The 20,448-nt window shown below is 38.1% G+C and overlaps 1 protein-coding gene across 1 annotated transcript in view; it reads right to left on the minus strand.

Annotated features, from left to right (window-relative positions):
- Nucleotides 1-4,939: 4,939 nt before the first annotated feature.
- Nucleotides 4,940-20,448, minus strand: part of ptpn20 (protein tyrosine phosphatase non-receptor type 20) — a 34,144-nt gene continuing 18,635 nt past the window's right edge. Inside the window, exons 33-46 of the mRNA XM_053679042.1 lie at nucleotides 19,040-19,077; nucleotides 16,922-17,005; nucleotides 16,332-16,396; nucleotides 14,856-15,017; nucleotides 14,598-14,763; nucleotides 14,324-14,553; nucleotides 14,025-14,098; nucleotides 13,384-13,532; nucleotides 13,085-13,233; nucleotides 12,230-12,320; nucleotides 9,932-10,266; nucleotides 9,091-9,306; nucleotides 7,693-7,755; nucleotides 4,940-7,364 (exon numbers count right to left, since the gene is read on the minus strand). Coding sequence (XP_053535017.1) covers nucleotides 7,269-7,364; nucleotides 7,693-7,755; nucleotides 9,091-9,306; nucleotides 9,932-10,266; nucleotides 12,230-12,320; nucleotides 13,085-13,233; nucleotides 13,384-13,532; nucleotides 14,025-14,098; nucleotides 14,324-14,553; nucleotides 14,598-14,763; nucleotides 14,856-15,017; nucleotides 16,332-16,396; nucleotides 16,922-17,005; nucleotides 19,040-19,077 — 1,918 coding nt within the window. The 3' untranslated portion in view covers nucleotides 4,940-7,268. The remainder of the gene's footprint in view (nucleotides 7,365-7,692; nucleotides 7,756-9,090; nucleotides 9,307-9,931; nucleotides 10,267-12,229; nucleotides 12,321-13,084; nucleotides 13,234-13,383; nucleotides 13,533-14,024; nucleotides 14,099-14,323; nucleotides 14,554-14,597; nucleotides 14,764-14,855; nucleotides 15,018-16,331; nucleotides 16,397-16,921; nucleotides 17,006-19,039; nucleotides 19,078-20,448) is intronic.

Consider the following 20,448-nt stretch of genomic DNA (forward strand, 5'->3'; position numbering starts at 1 on the left):
CTGAAGGTTCGAGTTGCCAAACGTCAGCCTTGAAACCTTAATGACTTGGAGAAGATCTGCAAAGAGGAGTGGGACAAAATCCCTCCTGAGATGTGTGCAAACCTGGTGGCCAACTACAAGAAACGTCCGTCTGACCTCTGTGATTGCCAACAAGGGTTTTGCCACCAAGTACTAAGTCATGTTTTGCAGAGGGGTCAAATACATATTTCCTTCATTAAAATGCAAATCAATTTATAACATTTTTGACATGCGTGTTTCTGGATATTTTTTGTTGTTATTCTGTCTCTCACTGTTCAAACAAATCTACTAAATTATAGACTGATCATTTCTTTGTCAGTGGGCAAACATACAAAATCAGCAGGGATTCAAATACTTTTTTCCCCTCGCTGTACAGTAACCTGGGCTCAGTATCAAACCTGGAGTGCTTAAGGTTTATCAAGGCACTAGGGGAAAGAAGGCTATTCCATCTTGTTCGAACTGTCAGAAGGTCTACTGTGGCACATATCACAGAAAATTATAATGATATTTATAGGAGTAATGTGTCACATGTTAAATTGAAAAACATTCACTGAAAGTGCCTACAACTGGACCTTGGAGCAATGGAAGAAGGTGGTCTGTCTGAGGAGTCTCATTTTCTTTCACATCAAGTGGGGGGCTGGGTATGTGTGTGCCATTTACCTGGGGAAGTGATGGCACCAGGATCCACTGTGGGAGGAAGACAAGTCAGTGGAAGGAGTGAGATGTTCTGGCCAATGTACTGCTGGGAAAACATGGGTCCATTCATGTGGATGTCAGTTTGACACATGCCACCTACCTAAACATCATTGCAGACCATTGCAGAGCATGGATAATACATCCTTCCACACTGCACTCATTGGTTGGGAATGGTTTAAGGAACATGCAAAGAGTTCAACGTGCTGAGTTGGACTCAGAATTCCCCAGATCTCAGTCAAATCTAGCATCTGTGTAATGTGCGGGAAGTCCAATCTTCAGCAAGCACACTTTACAACTTAAAGGATATGCTGCTACCATCTTAATGAAAGATACAGTACCACAGGGCACCTTTAGAGGTCTTGTAGAGTCCATGCCTCAGCAAGTCAGACCAGTTTTAGTGAGATGCAGAGGAACAACAGCATATTAGGCAGGTAGTCATAATGTTTTGGCTCATTAGTGTATGCAGTATATACTATAGATATAGTGATGAAAACCTTTGAATACAATACATGACATGATAGAGCCATAGACAAAGAGTTATAATATTTAATATTATTGTTTTTACAAACCATTCAGGAAAGCAACATGTTCTTCAAACTCTGCATTGCAATGTACTATTGAACCAGCAAAGAGGTCTTTGGGTAAAATTCACAACTAAATGTATAGTGCAAGACAGAGAATAAAAGCCATCTCCAGCTCTAGTATGAAAATTCCCAACAAAACCTACAAGACTGGCCTGTCATAATTGGCTTTTCTTGACTTTCCTTTGCCTCTTTCTCATTACTGTGATTTGGCAAAGCCTAAGTTAATTTCTTTTCAGGCTTGCGCTGAATGGCTCTTCTGCGTATCACTACTCGATCACCAGAGAGACGCCGAAGGGGTGTATTCATACAAAGGACAACGTCAACAACAAACACACCAGAACCACAGCCAGCTGCACAGTGCTGGCTCAGATGGACTTGTCTTCAGTTGTCTCATATTCAACAGACCACCTTTCAGAGGTAAATGTTGAGAGTCTTTATTCATAGGCTTGTTGCTAACCAAATACAGAGAACTTTTAATTAGTAAATAATTACTTCCACAGGGTTAGAGCTGATATGTTCTGAGGTCTTTTCCAAACCCATTATACTTTGACTTGTTAACATAGCTACCATTCAGTGTTACATTTGCTTTGACTGTGGAATCACCATCATGAATAAAAGGTGTTCGTCTAAACACTTTCTTGACAAGGAAGCAGCCAAGATTTGACCTGACATTATTATTATATCTTTCAGCCCAAACACAAACTTTGTTATAGATTTTTTATTTTATGACTTCTACATTATCAAGTTAGTGCAAAAAACATTTTAGATTCCCAAATATTATTATCCCAAACACAAAATTAAATGTTACAGAAAAATGTTTGTATGTCAGTAAAGAAAGCAGCATATTAAGTGGCAAGAGACACTTTTCAGACAAAAAAAACACAATAAAGGCTGCTGGGTTTGCTGCAAAAATAAGGAGAAAGTGCGACACTCAAAGTCTCCAGAAGAACCGTGACTGGTTCTGCAAGATGCTCAATAAAACTCACATTACCTTATAAAACTGCACAAATTGTACTAGCGACTACTATTTTTATTTATTTATTTTTTGTCACACCAAAATATTCACTTTGTTTCATTTACTACTGTTTACTGCTCTTTACTGTATTTTTTTTTAAAATGTAGAAACATTTAATTTCATTATTTTGAAGGCATCTTTGCTCTACAGCATTGCTTTGCATATGCCTAACTTTTGCACAGTACTGTGTATATATATATATATATATATATATATATATATATATATATATATATATATATATATATATATATATATATATATGTGAGCGAGTGATCATATGAGCGAGAGAGAGAGAGAGAGAGAGAGAGAGAGAGAGACACTGCACGCATGTGAATTATGCAGTCTGTCTGTCTACTAATAATGAAGCTGTGAGTTTTTTAACAAAGAAAAGATGAGAGGAAGATGAGAGACACCAGGTCCAACAATACAGATGAGCTGAAAGCCGCTATCAACGCAACCTGGGCTTCCATAACACCTCAGCAGTGCCACAGGCTGATTGCCTCCATGCCATGCACCACAGATGCAGGAATTCATGCAAAAGGAGTCCCGACCAAGTAAATTAACATACTTTTCAGAAGGTCGACATTTCTGTATTATAAATTCTTTACTCAAATATTTTGAGATACTAGATTTTTGATTTCCATGAGCTGTAAACTGTAATCATCAAGATTAAAACAAAAAAAGGCTTGAAATATTTCACTTTATGTGTAATGAATCTAGAATTTATGAAAGTCCCACTTTTTTAATTCAACTACAGGAAAAAATGTACTTTTCCACGATATTCAAATTTTTTGAGATGCACTTGTGTGTGTCTGTCTGTGTGTGTGTGTGTGTGTGTGTGTGTGTGTGTGTGTGTATATATATATATATATATATATATATATATATATATATATATATATATATATATATATATATATATATATATATACGACAAAAAAAAAAAAAAGCCCAGTTTGTAGTGTTACTGAGAAACCAGAAATTGGAAACTCCACTGTCATGCAAACTCTCCTGTGGTGGAAAACTTACTGACTGTTGCAATGCACTAGCACCTGAGACTCCTCCCATAAAGGTTAAATACATCTCCTTAAGCTCCATTATATGAATGATTATGCAGTTTTCTTTGTTAAATAAAATTGTTTCCTTAATCTATTTATTCTTAAATTATGTGGAGTGTCTGCCATACAGTACAAGTCCCTGTGAATGAGTTACTATAGCAAAAATAATGCTGTAGAACAGGCTCATTAACATAAATCTGTCATTTATGTTATAGAAAATGAATCAACACCTTCTGATTCAAGAAATCAACAGTGCTGTTGTATAAAAGCTGAAACAAGATTGGTTCTTGATGTGTCCTGTGAAACAAGTTTGGTTTCTGTGAAGCAGTGACTGTGAGTTTGGTTCCTGCTGTCCATCATACCACAGATACCATCAGATAATTTTACCCTCTCCAAGTTACTGAAAGTGAGGGAAGGAGTTCCGGATTGTCTTGGCTCACTTTAACAAATGCTCTGAGGTTACTATTAAAAAATGTTTTCTTGATGACATGGTGATAAGTTTGTACATGATCTCTGTGAGCCAGTCATAAATAGCAGGACACACGTAGAGACAGTGGAGGTGAAACACCATCCTACTGGCCTTCCTGTCATCACATGCCCTAGAGCTACAAAACCCACACTCAGAGAGAAAGAAACCGGCTAACACACACATCTGCTTCCTCCATTAGTCCCTCCCATCATCATCATCATCATCATCATCATCATCATCATCATCATCATCATCATTTTCTGATGCTCTCCAGGTAAACTTTTCGTAAGTGAAGGTCCAGCTGCTTGTATCTGACACATGCTTTCAGCATATTGGTCTCAAGTTATTCCCAAAAGTCAAATGGTAAGCCATTAGGGGGAAAATAGTTCTCATCTGATTTCAACATGCCTGCATGGTCCACAAACAACAGTTAATACACTGAACTGGTATTTTTAATGGATTCATAAACATATTGGTGACTAGCAAGTTTTCTGGCCAACTGAATGGATGAGGTAATAAAAATTTATACCAGCAATGTGGCTAGTACTTGTTTTGTAAGCAGTAACTCCACTTTAATTGTGATTCATAAAGTAGAATTAGAATGGTCAGGTATAAGCCCATTATTTGGTTTCTATTTTTACATTTGCACTAGAAAAAGTCATGTCTGCACAACGTAGTGAACCCAGCGGTTGGTGGATTTACAAGGAGGCTGTGAGATCATTTCTACACTTTCCATGGCTTGTAAAATTACTGCCCCCCCACCCTCCCACCCCCAAAAATGTACTGTTTCAAATGACTTTACCACTTCAGTAAACCTATTCCTCTATATTTCACAGTGAAATGAGAGTGTACCTTGTCTTTAGTAACAGCAGAAGATTAACTTTTTTTCCTTTTCCTCTGTGGGTGAATATAGGATGTGCTCAGTTCCTTTTTATAGTAGCCTTTAAAAAAAAAAAAAATATATATATATATATATATATATATATATATATATATATATATATATATAATGTTAGAAATTGGGGATTAATTGTAGATTTGTAGCACTCTAATTATAAATTAGATGAACTAAATGCTTTTAAGCAATATCCCTGGTATTAGTTTTACAGTGGTCTTCTTGGTACAAACTTATTGAAATCATGTACACTTCGTTTTAATGGAAACAGAGGTGTTAATGCATTCCAGATGGGCTACTAAAAATCTGACAGCTTGAACATAGGCAATAAACTAGAGCAATACACACAAACATAGACTCTAATCCAAAGCATTATTGTTTCCTACTCCAGGTAAAAATACAGATTATTTTTCCTTGGTGGTGTAAGAAACTTGCACATTCCCTTAAGGAAAATTCACTACCACAACTGAAAGAATAATAGGGCCTGGATTTTCCCACTCCTGAACACAACAGTCTCTGGCTTTCCATACTGTCACTATGATCCATGGGAGAGGCTGTATTTATTCAGCAGTAAAAGTTGAACATGAGGACCCTGCTTCATGTGCGTGTGTTTGACTGGCAAATCCTGTTTATGTTTCGCCCCTGAAATGCATCAGAAACGGTGAAACAGTAGCAGGACCTGCAACCATGTGAGGAAATCAGCAGACACAGATATCTGTCGAAGTTGTGTCTTGTATCAATCTGCTCTACAGAATAATCTAAGAACTTTGTTAAACTTGAAACATTCACATGTCAGAACCACTTAATAACTATTTTAAACATATACTTATAAATGTGTTATTATTAGTATTTGCAAAATAACTAAAATAACAGATTACTTAGGTATTTAAACATTTCTAAATATAATACATTCACCCTAGAGATTCCAAAGACACTGCAAATATACTGTATATCTACAATGTGAACAAATAACAGCAGCACATCTCTGCACACCACGAATAATCATAAAAAAAATGATCATAGCAATACAGCATAAGCAGCAAAATGATATTGGATAAATAGCAGCTTCAACGTGTTCATTTACTGTAACAGCATGGAAATAAGTTCCATTTCATATTTCAGCTGACCAGGTGAGTAGAATGAATCATGTTTCACCAAGGCATTTTTAGATTTTAGAAATTGAGAAGAAAACCTGGAATCTTAAGCATTAAAGAATAAATAAAAATCTCTGTCATACAAGTCTGCCTCTTTTATTTGGTGATATACTGTATCGGAAATGTTCTTTGGAACATTGGCAGTTTTCATACTACTACTGCTACTCCATGTTTTCGATGTGGAGCATGCTCTATATAAATCATTTCAAGTTTTCCGACATGACTTGAAATGTTTAAAACAAGTGGAATACTAAAAATCTGATGCTTAAGATGTGTAAGCAAAGGGTAGAGCCCAGAAATATATATCCTTAATTTTAGAATTCTATATCCTTAAGTCACTCAAACTTTACTGTGTGTATGTGTGTGTGTAAAAAGAATAGCATAAGTTTTACCTAATTCTGATTCATACATGATTTTACAACCCATTTTCAATATAGTCCTGACCAAAAAACAAACAAAAAATTTTAACTGGAAAAATGACCATCTTTCTTTTGTCTTTTTCTTCAGTCGATCATAAGTACACAACTGAAATAAAAGAAACTATGCAGTAAACAAGATTATCATGAGGGAAAAATATGGAATTAATGGCATTATTTCATGCCTGCTGCTAAGGTTTTGGAATTTACAAATACTAATAAGAAGGTTCTATTTGCTAATTTCATATATTCACCCACTCTTCTTTGGGTTAGTTTGATTTTTGATTTCTGACAGCTTGCAGCTTGCAGCCAAAATTAGTTTACTTCAGTGAGAGAGACAACTGAGGAAGCTCCTCAACAGGAAAAATTAAAAGGCACTTTTCTCAATGTTTTTTTAGCTCTTAAAAGTAAAAATAGCTCTTTAAAATGATTAAGTCATGTCTAAGAAAAGTATAATAATGACTTCTAGTTGAATTTTGTTTTTAAATCCTACATGAAATATCAGTCGGTTGTTCGCTTATATTGCTGTTGTCATGATATTGTGCAGCATTGATCTTGTCTAAATAATAGTAGTAACAATAATGACAATTAATGAAAGATACATATTAAAAGACACGTTTCCATATATTCAGTCGGCTGTACCTGACTACACATTCAAGGCAAAATAGCAAAGCGCATTTGATGGCTAGGAAATCTGTGCTTTGAGTTATGCATGGTAGGTGAAGATATAAATCAAGTCATACGAGGTCATAACACAGTTGATGAAAATGTCTAGTGTGCTTCCTGTGCCATATATTTAATACTAAACGATCAGAACAGCACTGAAACTCAAACTCAGTGCACGTGATTAACTTCTTATAACAGTATTTCAACACCATTCAAACAGATGAGAGCTGTCGCCCCACTGAGGAAACTGTGGAATAACTTAACGTGGAAAAAAGCCAGAACTCATTCACTCGTTCACAAGGGGGTTTCTGATTGCCACTGGTTGCCATGAAGAAGGGAGATGCTCTGCAACACATCCAGCCACACTTTGTAACAGAAGATGTACTGTTCCTGGAAACAAAAAGAACAACAGTAAGTCCATAAACTCAGTCTCATTAATGAAACCCTGCCTGGGCAATTATCATATCAGTGTCTGTAAATCATATATCAAAGTATACAAAAGCAAACACATGCCCTTCCTGAAACAGAGAGACATTCCATTGAGACAGCTAATTATAGGCTGCTTAAATCAGAGATGATACATTAGTGGTTATCAGGGATGGGTGGGAATCTGGCAGCATTCGGATCTGTAAATGCTCTAATTAGTGTGGGCTATTGAAATCCTAAATAGTAAGGTCACATACATTTCACTTTACAACTAGCAGCTTGACTTACTGACCTTGGTTTGAATCATCCCATGGCGCTGGAGCCGCATCTCCTTCACAATCTCACTCACATTAATCTGAGAGGCAGATTAAGCAGACGCAGGTGGGTGTATGTTATAAGCAGTTCAAATAGGAAACCAGATCATACTTCATTAAATTTGATGGTTAAAAAAAAACTTAAAAGCAGCAGGAACAAAATTTGCTTTAGGGAGACCAAGTGAATTTCAAACGTTTTGCAAATTACCAAATCGGAATATTTATTGTCAGTCTGGTAATTAATTTTTTCCTACCTCTATCATAGTTACATTCTATTCACTTACCTCTATTGTCCTTTTCCTTAACACTCTACCCCAGTTAGTTACACACGTGTCTTGTTGTTAATATGATCTTTGCACTCAACTTTATGCCTTATGAATATACTATGGTCAAGCATTTTGGACTGCTATTATCTTATTTTCCTCTTTGCTCACCTTTATACTTACACAGCAAAAAATGTCTTAGCAAGGGAAAATATCTTGAATATAGTCAAATTTATCGAGTATTTCCTATTATAAGATTACAGTAAACTAAATATAAGATTATTAAACCTATTTCTAGACATTATATTTTTTTTTACACATTTCAAGCTTGAAATAGTCTTGTTCTTTTGCCAGATAATTTTGATAATTTTAAACATTTATTTCTAAAAAGATCTGACATTAGAATATCAGATTTTCAAGCATTTTAAGGTTGAATTTCATAAGAATAATCTTAAATTATCTTAAAAATAATTATAGTCTTAATCTGATTAATTATCTTATATTTGGTTTATTATAATCTTATAATAGGAAATACTAGATAATTTGTATTTTCTTTTGCAAAGATGTATTAGTTTTTCATTGTATTACAACATTTATTAATTAATTCATCTTCAATAGCCTCTTTTTCCTCATCAAGATCACTTTGGATCCAGAGTCTATCCTGGTAATACTCAGCACAATGCAGAATACATGGTTGATAGGATGCCAGTCCATCACAGGACACCATCTGTATACCATCATATAGCCAATCTGCCTACAGATGTATGTACTTGTTTTGGACAGTAAGAGGAAAATGGAAAGCCAACAGGAAACCCATGCAGACATGGGGAGATAATGCGAAAATCTGCACAGACAGTAACCTGAGCTCAGGATCAAACCTAGGACCCTGGAACTGTGAGGCAGGAATGCTACCCACTGTGGTAACATTCCACCCCTTATTACAGCATATATTGTTATGAATCTGTTCACATTTATTTTGCTGATTACTCTAACTACCATAGCATTGTTTAGTATCTATATTTTTTCCTCATTACTATACTGTGTGAATCACCAAACAAATATATCCATGGAAAAACAGATACCTCATGGAAAACATGTACCACATATACTCACAGTGAGGTCTCGCTCTATGAGGCCGAGTATGACATCAGTGCAGATGAGGACACCGGCCCGGCCTATGCCTGCGCTGCAGTGTACTGTGATGGGCCCGTTCAAGTGTACTGCACGCATGTATCGGATAAAGTGCACTAGCTGCTTGGAAGAGCGAGGCGTGCTGTGGTCAGGCCATGTGGTGAACTTCAGGTGCTTCACAAAGTGTGTGGCTCCAGTCTAGAGTTGAGCACAGGGTATAACAGGATGAGGATTTGTTGTCATCCCATATAGACATTTACTATAGGATGAATTATTAGGCCTAATATTTTGCAGACTAAAAACCAATGAATGTCTCTCTGTGATTGACTACAAAGTACAAATGGTATGAAAGTGTAAAAGAGAGACTGTAAAGGACCGAAGGGATAACTATACACTTCCTACAGGAACAGCATGACGAGAATCAGCACTAAACTGAGCAGTTGGGACATGCAAACTGAAAAGCAACAAAAATAACAGCAAGTAACAGTAAGTGAATAATAAGTATTGATAAATAAGCAAAACATCTGAAACTACTGTGAAGCCTCTGTGTTGTATGATCACTAATAAAAAATATAATGGCCAATCCAGCACTAAACACTAACTGTCTACAGTAGTGGTCACCAACCCTGTTCCTGGAGATCTACCTTCCTGAAGACTTTAACTCCAAAAATAATTGCGCCCACCTGACCATCTAATCATTGCCTTAAGAAGTTCTTTATCAACTAAAACAGGTGTGTTTGATTTTGGCTGGAGATGAAACCTGCAGGAAGGTAGGTCTCAAGGAAGATGGTAGGTGACCACTGCTCTGGGGTCTACCTCTCACCTCTTTCTCTACCATCTTGATGACCTTTATGTGGAAGTAGTCCAAGTTCTGGTAGTTCTTCAGGATCAGTTGGTAGTGGCTAGTTTCTATGGGAACATCAAGTTTCTCAGGCCAGTACTTGTGGCACTTGATTCTGCCGCGCTCCACTTCCCGGGTCATCATGGCAATGATGTCAGACTTGTTCTCCCAAACCATTTGCCAGAAGCAGTCCTGAGTGTTGGGCAGAGGTCCCTGTGATGAGATGTAGAAAAACTCATCTGGGCCCACCTTCATCTGGATGTAGCTGGCATTAATATAGTCCTGTTTCTCTCCCACAGGAACTCGTGTCTTATCATCTGTGTGTAGAAGTATGAGAGTCCAAATTAGTTTAGAGGTTAATTTCAGGTCTATTTTACTGGCACCTTTTTTACTGCTCATGTATCATTCCTATATTTTGGGTCCCTCATAAAAGTTTACGGGAAGTTGAGCCTATTGTAAATTTTGTGTGTTATGATGAGCTGATTAATGTTAGTTTAACACTACACTACCTAAAGCACCCATAGCAGTAGCCATTAGCATCGCCAAATTCTGTTTTAAGCACTATTATATCACAGTACTGTTGAATTCTCATTTCTGATTGGTCAGATGTTGCTGGCTGTCATTCAAAATATACTTTAGGTTATTATTAATTCAATTGTTGTAATATGTTATTGTTTCTATAGTAACAGCTAATTCATAGAGACATGGAGTACAGACGCATCTAATCATCTAATAATCAACATAATCTAAGCCCTAATAGTAAACAGACAATGTTAGAAAATGTTATTTAACAAAGAAAAATATAATCATTGGTCATGCTTTTTGTATGGAAATATTTATTTAACAGCTATGGAATGAGTTTTCCTACGCAATAAATTAAGTCTAAGGCTGGAGAGCATTGCATTTAGCAGATTACCTTGTTACGCTGTAACAAGGTAAAAGAAGAAAAAAAAGAAGAACTGGACCCCAGTTTGAGAGCCACTGATCAAAAACACAGGTCAACAAAAACAAACAACAAAACAGCTATTGGTATTTTGATCATAGTTTGTTTTGCTGCTTTGAAATCTAACAGTATTAATTATCTGAGACCAAAATGCTAATTGTGAAGAATTAAATTAACTGAATATCCCCCTGGTTTAATAAATAAGTACAAATTTAAAAAAGCAGGAAGGCAGACCAGGATGACTGTACAGAGAGGAATGTTCTAGACTATTCCCATAGTAGTCATTTTGGTTGATACAGTCATGTTTGTGGGAATGAAGGAAGGCATGTTGAGGTGTCTCTGCATGAAGTCTTGGTACATGATTTCTCACTACCCTGGTAGCTTGCTGACCTACATGTAAGACTGGACCTACATGTAATGATCTACAAGGGGCCTGCCTGTAAAAACATGTTCAACAGCCGCAGAGAGAAAGGGGTTCATGAAAAAGAGTGAAAACACAAAAGAGGCTTCCAAAGAGAAGTGGAATTCTCTGAGAGTAGGTAGATGTGTGCAGAGACATCCTCACAATGGGTGGCATCAGACTTCTTATTGGAGGCCTTGAACTACTTCCACCAAAAACAGTCAAGTCTCAGGGGCCTCACACTTTGTAATCATAGGGGCTTTATTTGAGGGAACAGAAGCCCAGTGAACAGCCATGATAATAAACAAACACTCAAGGGCAGGCAAGGGCCAGTCTGCCTCCTGCCAGCACAAGAACTCCTGCATTGTACCTCAGTGCCCGCCTCTGAGCACACACATCGCCTGTGTGTGTTCCTCAGGGACTCATATAGCCCTCTCGCACAAACACAGTACCAACCCAGAGGTTTACAAATCTTTCAGACTGCTTCCCATTACAGTAAAAGAGGAACTGCAGGTCAAAATGATGTAAAAATGGAGGAGTGTAAACTTGATAACAAAAGCTGCAGTGTGAGAATCAGGCCAAGAGAGGAGGCCTGGAAAACCACAATAAGGGAATGACTGGAGTTTAGTCATACAGACACACAAGAACTGTAAAGCGACACCCTCTAATGTGTGTCAGTAGATTGGCTACTCTACATTGCCACTAGATGTGACTGAGTGTGTGATTGTATATGTGCATGGTGCCCTGCACTGAAATGTCCTATTCAGGATCTATTCCTTCCTCATGCCTGGTGTTTGCAGGATGGGCTTCAGCTCCACTGTGACGAGGATGAAGCAGTTAGTGAAGATGAATGAATGGATGAATGGATGAATGAATGAATTAATGAAAATTGTTTTAGCAGTGTTTCTTTGCAATAAATACTTGCAGGAGGGCTTACAGGGCAGGATTTCTCTGTATCGGTTCTTCTCTCGGTTCTCTGGTGCTTTTCCAACCAGGCAGTTATCTGAGGGTGTCAGATGCCCTAATGCCTACAGTGAAAAAGATACATATGTAATATTGTTTGAATAAACATCACATTAAGAAGTGAAATGGAACAAAGGTAAGTGAAACCCAAGTTTTGCAAAGCCACTTTCATGATGGATAATTACACTTTTTCCAAAATAGGTCAGATTACCATATAAGCTCAGTAAACAGTACATCATAAGGCAGCTACTGCAGCTGTAACTAGAAGGAGCTGAATAATGTTAGTTCCTGATTTACTTTATGTATTTTTTCTCAAAAGTGTTATAGTTGCTTTGTGGGCTGTGTATTAAAAAATACATGTCAGAACATTTATTTAAAATCTTTTACTAAAGGAAAGTGTGAAGATGCTGTGCTGTAATCACAGCCTGTAACATTTTCTAGCCAACTATCAGCCAGACATAATGGTGTAATGTCATTATGTGTTATTTGTAGAGGACCGATAGCCTTTATGTTCAGTGTTAGCCTTAATGTCTAACTCTATAGCGGGAGCTCATTTGACCCTACAGATTCAGTGGACGTAAAACACTAACATGGAACAAATGACTGGATGCAAAATGACAAAAATAATGTAAAGATTTTCTTTCTACTAAATGTTATTTAATCTACCTCTAGTGGGACAAAAAAATATAGCTATATTATTCCATTCTAAATAATTCCAAATTAGGCACATTTCAAACCTTGAAAATGTTAGAAATCAAGCAATTTCCACATTTTGAGCATTTATATGAATTACATTTATATGAACAGGAATCTAATGAAAAGAACCTACCATAAACTCTTTGACCAGGTCATGCTGATCCAATTGATTATGAAGATTTTGAATAAGACTTTTGAGCCTGGACCCTGAGTACTGGCCATTCATAGGTGGGCTGATCAAGGCAAGTCTGGTCAGTTCCTCCTCTGACACAATGGGTGGACCTAAAATTGAATGCATGCATGTTTAATATTCTAATATTAAAACTATGCATTTACTTGTAACTTTAATACAATGATATGACATACTTCAGTATAAACCTGGTCTCAATGCATATAAAATATAGTCAATGTATAACATTCAGTTTCCTCTACCTGTGTGTGGTGTTGTTTCTTTAGAGGAAGGCTGAGAAGTATCATCACCATCGCCTTCATCTTCATCATCATCACTGCTCCAGCTGTCTGTGGAATTTTTTTCCATGATTTTGCCAGAATTTTCTAGATTCTGTTTCTGGGGGTCTGTCCTGAAAGGGGTATAGGGTTGGTATGAACATGACTTTTATCATGCAAGGCTAATATTCCTGTGACTTTTCCTCCTAACATGCAAAAAACGGCTAAATGGAGTGCACTACAAGATGTACACTAGAAGAAAAAAAAAAGCTCAGCATTTAGTGTGGGAAAGTTGGGTCTGTTTCATTCATAACTTGTTGGTGCCCCCTTGTGTTCTACACAAAGCAACACAAAACCCAATGTCATTCTGCAGTTCAGTATTTGACTTAATTATTTATTCTCACACTGCAGCATGTTTTATTTTATGGATGATTTGGTACAGTGATCATTAGTCTGCCAAAGGTTAAAAAGTCAAGTGAAGATTTACTTTCATAATTATGAAACAATCCTGCTATTATGGAAGAATCAATTTTTATTTGAGGAACCTCTATACATTAATTTTTGCAGATACTGAATATGGTGAAAACAAGCTAAACCATTGTCAGACAGAAAGAAATAACACTTACCTGCTCTGTAGCATATCTGTGACACTCAGAGATGGGCAACAGCCCTGAAAGGTAGGTGTACAGTTTCCACTATCCTGCAGAGAGAGGATTTAAGATTTAAAGCCAGGCGCATTGTTGAGTTTCAGCATCTTCTGCTAAGTTTATTTTGATGGGTTGTGCAAATTAATTTTTTGATTTCCTATTACAAAAGTCATAAAACAGTTTATATTGTCTTAATGTCTTAATGTTTGGGCAGGCGGGTGTTACTCTGAAATATATGTTGCAATATATTCACAATGAAAGTGTGAAAGTTTAATAACCTGTTCTGATTCCAGCTTTACCCCAGGACACCCGGACGACTGAAAAGACAAATGATCCTCCGGCACCTCTAGAAGTGAGCTTACTCCTGCCAGAGAAATACACCACACTTGACCTTGATTAAAATACAATGTGAAGTGAGAACATGAACACTTACAATACCTAAATTCTAACCCCTGAACATTTGCAGCCATATTATGTGTGGTTTGCTCTAATCGTGCAGAATAAACGTGTCATAGTTGGTCAGAGGCTTAGGTGAATGGAGAGATGGAAGACCTTTAGTGTTGCGCTCTTGAGGGTCTTCAGTATAGGAATTAGGGCCAGTGCAGGAAGTGATGGGGAAAGTGTCTCTGTATACAGTCAGCTGAACTGTCCCCTCTGTTCTTCTCAGAATATCCACAACTTTAATGTAGCTCAATCCTGACACGATCACACCATTCACCTGCACACAGAGGTTAGAATTTTTCTGCTCTGGTCATGTGACTAAGCTTAAACAAAACTGGAAGGACACATAAATTCTTTATTGACACCCACCTCCAGGAGGATGTCTCCCACATGTAGACGGCCATCCTGCTCAGCCATGCCCCCACAGCAGATGTCCTTTATTTGCAGACTGCTGCCATTGATTCCACCTACCAGAGAAAAGCCCAACCCACCTCTCTCAGGTTTAGTAAACTCCAGCTGAAGAATGCAGCTCTGAGTGAGACAGACATAGAGCACAAACATATAAATGGCAACCCTTCACATGGTGATATATTTAAAAATATATATATTTTCCACTATACAAAGTTATGAACACTACTATCCACATTAACAGGAACAACTGTAAACATGTACATTCATGTAATCAACAGTTTACACAGAATGGTACAAAAACAAAAAATGTCCAGTGTGCAGTGGTTCTTCAGGCAGAAATGTTGATAAGAGAGCTCTGAGGAGATTGGCCAGATTCATTCAGGCTTCATTCAGGTTTATTCAGACAAAAAGTCAACAATAACTCAAATAACCACTCTCTACAATCATACTAAGCAGTTCATTATTTTGCACATGTTGATCCCTGAAGGTGATGGGCTACAGCAGTAGACCACCACAACAGGTTCCACTCCTATCAGCCAAGAACAGGAATCTGAAGGTACAGTGGACACAGGTATACTGAAACTAAACACTTGAAAACTGGAAAAATGTTGCATGCTCTGATGAATCTCAATTCTTACTGCCAACAATCAGATGGTAGGGTCAGAATTCAGCATCAACAGCAAGAATCCATGGACTAAACCTGCATTGTATTGTATCAACAGTCCTTAATACTAATCGAGCATTGTTTGAATGTCACAGCCTGGCTGAGTATTGCTGCTAACCACATGCATCCCTACATGGACACAATTTACCATCTTATAATTGTGAGATATAAGATATTTTGGACCTTCCAGTTGGACATGTTTGATATGGCTATCCTTGGAGCTGATCAGGGATATACAAATAATACATATGAGCATTAAAAACTATGCCTTATCTTTAATTACTATAATAACTTTAATAACTAAGATGTGCCTTAAGCCATTTTGAAACCTGGCTCCTTATGATTTTTTATTTTTTTTTTTTTTGGCTCCTTATGACATAATTTTAATTTTATGTTTTTGGAAAAAAATATTTGCAAGTTTAGAAAGTTAATGAAAACATTTGTATATCATTATAGGAAAGTATATTTCTGTTTTCTATAGGCAGAAAAAAAAAAAAAAACTTTTGGTCAAAATCATTTTGGACTGTTTGCCAGAAAAATACAACTGTGACCCGAAGTGACTAATAGGACTCAGTTTTACACAAAACTCCAAAGATCAGAGAAGACTACTCAAAAGACCATTCCTCTGATCCCTGACTGTATGAGTACTTTCAAACCGAGAAATATTAATGTATGAATCAATGGCAAAAATTGTGACAAAGATAGTAAACAGAGAGAGGATTACTAGACTCAGGTTTCAGTGTCATCATTTAGATACAAAGCACAATTACCTCTTGCTGAGAGGTTACAGAGGGCATTGGCCCAAATCCTTCTGCCTTTTCAGCCATGAGTTTAACTGCAAAAACAAAGAAAGAGAGACAAACAGAGACAAATATGAGACCCAGAAACATGCATTTTATATAAGAACAGGTTATGCAGTAAACCTGTAACGTAAACACACCCAAAGCAAAACTGAAAATTTACAGATGTACAATATCTCCACAAAACAAACCTCTAAAGCATTTATGAAACAGACTCAACACTCACGGTAACCTCCCTCCTCTGCCGCCATCCCAGGAGGAGATGTGCTGACTGGCGTAATACTCTGAAAGGTGAGCAACACTAGCCTTTTCAGGCGCTGTTGGACCCCCCAGCTAGCCGTCGCCCAGCAACCCAGGTGTCACACAGGATCACCTGGGACACGTCCATCAGGCACGACAAAAATGCCATATGATGGTTGAAAGAGGGTAGGGGCACTCGCTAATAATTAATTTTGCACTTTATGCCCTTTGGTCCAGGCACGCTCTGTCTGTCAGCATGGAGCTAAAGCTACAGCACTCAGGGAATAGAGACAAAGAGACGCAGAAACCAGAGTCCTTACCATCAGCAGCAGCCTCCACCTCAGATGACCTAGGCTCCTCATAGTGAGGGACGGACTTCTTCTCTTTCTTCCAATCAAAGAAACCTGGGGATGAAAAGAATAAGAACGGACCAAGAAATGTAAACATATTATGAAAACAACATTATGGTACAAACAATGGTAGATCTAATTTAATCTATATTTTTGTACATACAGTACATAAATTATTGTTTTGTATACTGCAGAGTAGACTCATAGATAACTGAATTTAATTGCACTGTTATTGTTCTTTTCCTTACTATTTTTTTCTGTCCTCTTTTACTTAATTTCTGCATGTAACAAAGGAGCAATAGCATATAGACTGAACCAACCCTGTCATTTCATATTTACGTATTATTTTCTACACTAAAATCTGGGCTATTGACAAATTATCAATATAAATCACTAAGAAAATAATTTGTATTAATTTCACGTAGCAAGACCTGAACCCTAATCCTGAACAATTTTCTTGTTTCCCAAGGTAGAACAGGACTATTATACTCAATAAATATTGGAATATAGGGTTTTGATATTGCAGAATCACTAGTGAACATTTCTGCTCAATATTTTGAGCTTCACGCCAAGACCCAAAATTGGTGGGTGGGTCCAAATCCCGGGAACAGCGGGAATACACCATGGATGGGACGCTAGTCAACTGCAGGGCACAATTAAGGCTAAGTTCACACTACACGACTTTCAATGTAGGCATATCGCTGTGCTGTTCACACCACACAACTTACTCTCTTGTAATCGGGCATCATGAAGTTGTTGTGGTGTTCACACTATGTCGCTCAGTGACAGGGGGTCACACACTACACGATCTGACAATGACTCTGTCACCCAAATGACTCTATCTGGTGTCCAAACTACATTTTGTCACGAAAAAACACGTGACAAGTGACACGGATATATTACGCAAAAAACCATGCGCAAAAACAAGAGTTGTTTATTTGAAGATGGTCATGGAGAGAAACAAGCGGTGTGCCCTGTTTGCGCAATGATTTGTGCTGAAGAAACCCCAAAAAGGAAAAGTCAAAGAAAATGGGTGAAAGAATGATGGATTAGCACATGCAGGTAGCAGGGATTGTGTGTGTTACAGAGAGAGTTGGAGGTGAGTAAAAATTTTTTTGTAATAACAAGCCAGTTTCACAGAAGGAAGGTTTCGTGGGTTTCCCATCCTCACGGTGACCTCACCCCATGCCTTTCTCTCTCATTGGCTGTAGCTCATCACCACAATCACTGCCAGTGATGACACTTTTCACATCACAGGATGTGGAGTCACCCATCAGCTAGAGATATTTAACATGCCAAATATCTGTTTGGCATTGGTGATGCCTGCGATGAGTCGTTGAGTAGGTCACACATAACTATCGACTGCCGATTGGCGGGCGCCAATTGCTTGCCGAGTTGCCTCAGATCAAAGTTTTTGTCTGCGAGCTTGACGACTTGCAAATCAAGCTTAAAATCATGTAGTGTGAACTAGGCTTAACACACACATTCACACATAGGGGCAATTTATCTTAGCCAGCCAACCTACTGGCATGTTTTTGGGAAGTGGAAGAAAACCGACATTCTCTGTTGACATGAGGAGAACATGCACAGAACCTCCACACATAAAGTCACCCAAGCTGGAGCAATGACACAATCTGCTGCACTATGCTGCTGTGACCCAAACCAACAGAATAAAACATTAGTCAGCACTGAAGTTGAAGGAGGGCGCTCATCTAATCTGAGCTGACAATGCACTCAACAATGTCGCTGTGGCCACTGAAGCATTCAGTGAATCCCAGGCCACAGTGGCAGCCACCGGAGCAGCTCGCTGTCTCACTTCTGTCACTTTAGACTAGAATGAGACATGTCGGCCATGTGCTGAGAGCGTGACAAGCACATACACCCACTCGTGTCTTATAGAGAGGAGTATGAAGCCTAACCCAGGGCAAGGTGAAATGCTGTATACTGAACACTGACTAACAGCTAAATGCAGACAACATATCCATAGGTTACTTATAATCTTAGATGGTTCGTGGCATTAATTTAAAGAATAAACATGTTTAAAACATCTTATTCTTATGCTAGTGATTAAATTAATCAGATGCCTACCATTCCATTTGCTTTTGGGTATCACAGGTTGATCATCTCTGTAGTAAAGGGAATAAAAACAAAAAAGGATGAACCAATATAAACATTTTATAGACATTTTTAATTGACTCCCATATTTGTCAGGTATCTTCTGCAACCTGCAACCTAAATTTTTCAAGAATGAACTGTATTATTTCTGATTTTAATAGATGGAGATACCGTGCACATCTTATATTGTGTAGGTCCCCCTTGTGCCGCCAAAACGGTTGTGACCTATTAAGTCATGGACTCCAAAAGACCTTTAAAGATCTCTGACCTCTGCTATGCTATCTGGCACTAAGACGTTAGCAGCAGATCCTTTAAATCCTTTAAGTTGTAAGGTGTGGCCTCTATGGATTGGACTTCTTTGTTCAGCACATCCCACAGATGCTCAATCAGATTGAAATCTGGGGAATTTGGAGGCCAGGTCAACACCTTGAACTTTTTTTTTCATGTTCCTCAAACTATTTCTGAACAATTTTTTTTGCAGTTTGGAAGAGGGCATTATCCTGCTGAAAGAAGCCACTGCCATTAGGGAATACCATTGCCATGAAGGGGTGTACTTGGTCTGCGACATTGTTTAGGTAGGTGGTACATGTCAAAGTCTTGTCTGTGGTCCCTAGTTTAGCAACAGGGTGGAGCTGCCTACAGAGCCAGTATGCTGCTGTGGGTGCCGCTGGATTTTGAACCTCACTCATGATGTCTTTCCATGCTATACGATCAGTTGTCTTGGGATCATGGAGACTGAATCGTTGGTTTTTCAGAACCACCTTGATTTGCTTGGACCATGTCTTCTTTGGCTCAGAACTTTGCACCTTCCAGTCTGCTGGTCTGTCAAGGTGAACATGGCATGTGAACCATCCATTGTCAGGACTTTGGTTTTGTCTGGGTTGATCTTCAGGTAATATGGCTGGGTGACGTAAGCAATGACATAAAGGATATTGGTGGCCTTAGCATCTGTGTCAGCAAATATGGCACTGTCATCGGTCAAATCAGTCACAAAGCTCTTGTCGTCATACTGGACTCCTTGTATGCCCTCAAATACATTGCTCATAGTTGTGTCTAACACTGTGTTGAACAGCAGAGGAGAGATGATTCCTTGGCAGACGTCTTTGGATATTTCATTGCGGAGCCACACCGTTAGTCGATCCTTTGCATGACTCTTGGAGGAGTCAGATGATTTTCTGAGGCACGTGCTTGGCTTCCAATGTCCTCCTCAGGGCTGGCCAATAAAAGACAAAGAAGATAATGACAGTATGCTTCCCACACTTAATCCTCTCTTCCATCAGTTGACAAATAGCAAAGATCTGATCACAGCAGCCCTGATTTGGACTGAATCCTGTTTGTTCCTCTCAGCTGGTCTGCTCATGGTGGTTCTCTAGTCTAGATTA

Source organism: Ictalurus punctatus, chromosome 3, assembly GCF_001660625.3.
Source record: "Ictalurus punctatus breed USDA103 chromosome 3, Coco_2.0, whole genome shotgun sequence".
In the NCBI taxonomy this organism is placed as follows: domain Eukaryota; kingdom Metazoa; phylum Chordata; class Actinopteri; order Siluriformes; family Ictaluridae; genus Ictalurus; species Ictalurus punctatus.